The 1,714-nt window shown below is 42.6% G+C and overlaps 1 protein-coding gene across 1 annotated transcript in view; it reads left to right on the forward strand.

Annotated features, from left to right (window-relative positions):
- The window catches only part of LOC103211699 (putative adhesion G protein-coupled receptor E4P), a 68,472-nt gene extending 68,227 nt beyond the window's left edge, over positions 1–245 (forward strand). Inside the window, exon 15 of the mRNA XM_007957683.1 lies at positions 32–245. Within this exon, the coding sequence (XP_007955874.1) occupies positions 32–245 (214 nt within the window). The remainder of the gene's footprint in view (positions 1–31) is intronic.
- The last annotated feature ends 1,469 nt before the right edge of the window (positions 246–1,714 follow it).

Consider the following 1,714-nt stretch of genomic DNA (forward strand, 5'->3'; position numbering starts at 1 on the left):
GTTACAACTTTTTTTTTTTTTTTTTCCCCAGAGTCATGACATTTAAAGCGATTGCTCAGCTGTTTATCCTGGGCTGTTCTTGGGGCCTTGGTTTTTTTATGGTTGAAACAGCAGGAAAGACAGTTGGATTAGTCATTGCCTACATGTTCACCATCACCAATGTCCTGCAGGGGGTTTTGCTTTTCGTGGTACACTGTCTCTTTAATCGCCAGGTAAGGCTAATTTTTCCTTCTCTTCTGAGCTAGTCCCAAGATTTTATTGAATAGCTACTCACATTCTTGCCCTTCCCCAACCCTTTATTTGTATATTTTTGGGTTGCCCGGGTTCTGGTAAGAGGGTTTGGGTGCTGCTTATCTGTCATGTAGTCTAGGTTTCATCTTTTCAGCATCCTAACCTATCTCTTAAGAGCATTGTGACAATCGGAATGAGGTCGATTGTGCTGCAGTAACAAATAGCTCTCCTCTACTGATCATAAGAGGGAAAATGTGGAGCAGAATTTCAAATTCTTGTGGAATCCAGAATTTTTGGAGTCACTGAAGCTAGATGATTCCCCTGAAACTATTGTCCTGATGCAATCTTTAAACTACCAACTGAAATCTTTAAATCAAACAGTAGTTTAAATTAGTAAAGAATATTTTCCTTGAGCACTGTGGTCTTTTAAATAATTACCTACCTGTTGTTTGCTGTTGCTAAGTGCCGTCGAGTCATTTCCAACTCATAGCGACCCCATGCACAGCAGAACGAAGCACGGCAGTGTATTATCTACCTATATATGATCAAATCGACAAAAGCAGCTTCAAAGGTTAGATGAGCTTAGAGGGCAGTGAGTTATGTTAATGGTGCTAGAATAATTTGAAAAGAATAGCTGGAATGATTGTACAACTTGAAGAATATAGCCAATGTCACTGAATGGTACATGGAGAAATTGCTGAATTGGTATATGTTTTGATATGTATATTTTCACTAAAACAAAACAAAATAACAACAAAAAATACAATAGTCTTTCCCCAAACTCAGTGGTTTCCAACAGTAACAATTTATCTCTTCCTTGGTACACATAGCATTTGCTCTGGGATCTAGGCTGGGGGGCCTGCCCTGGTGTAGAACGTTGGTGATCTCATGATCAAGGAAAAGAGATCAAGGCAAAGCACAGCTTTGCTCTTGAAGCTTCTGTTTGGAAGTGACACACAGCACCCCCACCCTCATTTCACTAGCCAGCCCTGAGTTCACCTTGGAGCTCTGGTGGTGCTGTGGTTAAAGCATTGGCCTGCTAACCAAAAGGTTGGTGTTTGAACCCATCAGGGGACCTCTGGTGGCATAGTGCCTAAGGCACTTGACTGCTAACCAGAAGTTTGGCAGTTCAGACCCACCAGCCACTCCTCAGAAGGAAGATTGGGTGATCTACTTCCATAGTGATACTACCTTGGAAACCCAAGGAGGGGTCGCTGTGAGTCAGAGATGACTCAATGGCACATAACAACAACAAGAACAGCTCCTCTGCAGGAGAAAGATGAGGCAGTCAGCTTCCATAAAGATTGACAGCCTTGGGGAGGTTCTGGCAAGATGGCGGACTAGGCAGAAGGATTGCACAGACCCTCTTCAACAAAGAAAAGGGAAACCAACTAACACAGACACAGAAGATAATCTTGGACCCCTGAGCCTTGAAGGGAAGGATACAGAATTGGACTAAACCCCAACTAGCAGAAGAATTTGC

Source organism: Orycteropus afer, unplaced genomic scaffold (genome assembly GCF_000298275.1).
Source record: "Orycteropus afer afer isolate SDZICR_OR568_19922 unplaced genomic scaffold, OryAfe1.0 scaffold00774, whole genome shotgun sequence".
In the NCBI taxonomy this organism is placed as follows: Eukaryota; Metazoa; Chordata; class Mammalia; order Tubulidentata; family Orycteropodidae; genus Orycteropus; species Orycteropus afer.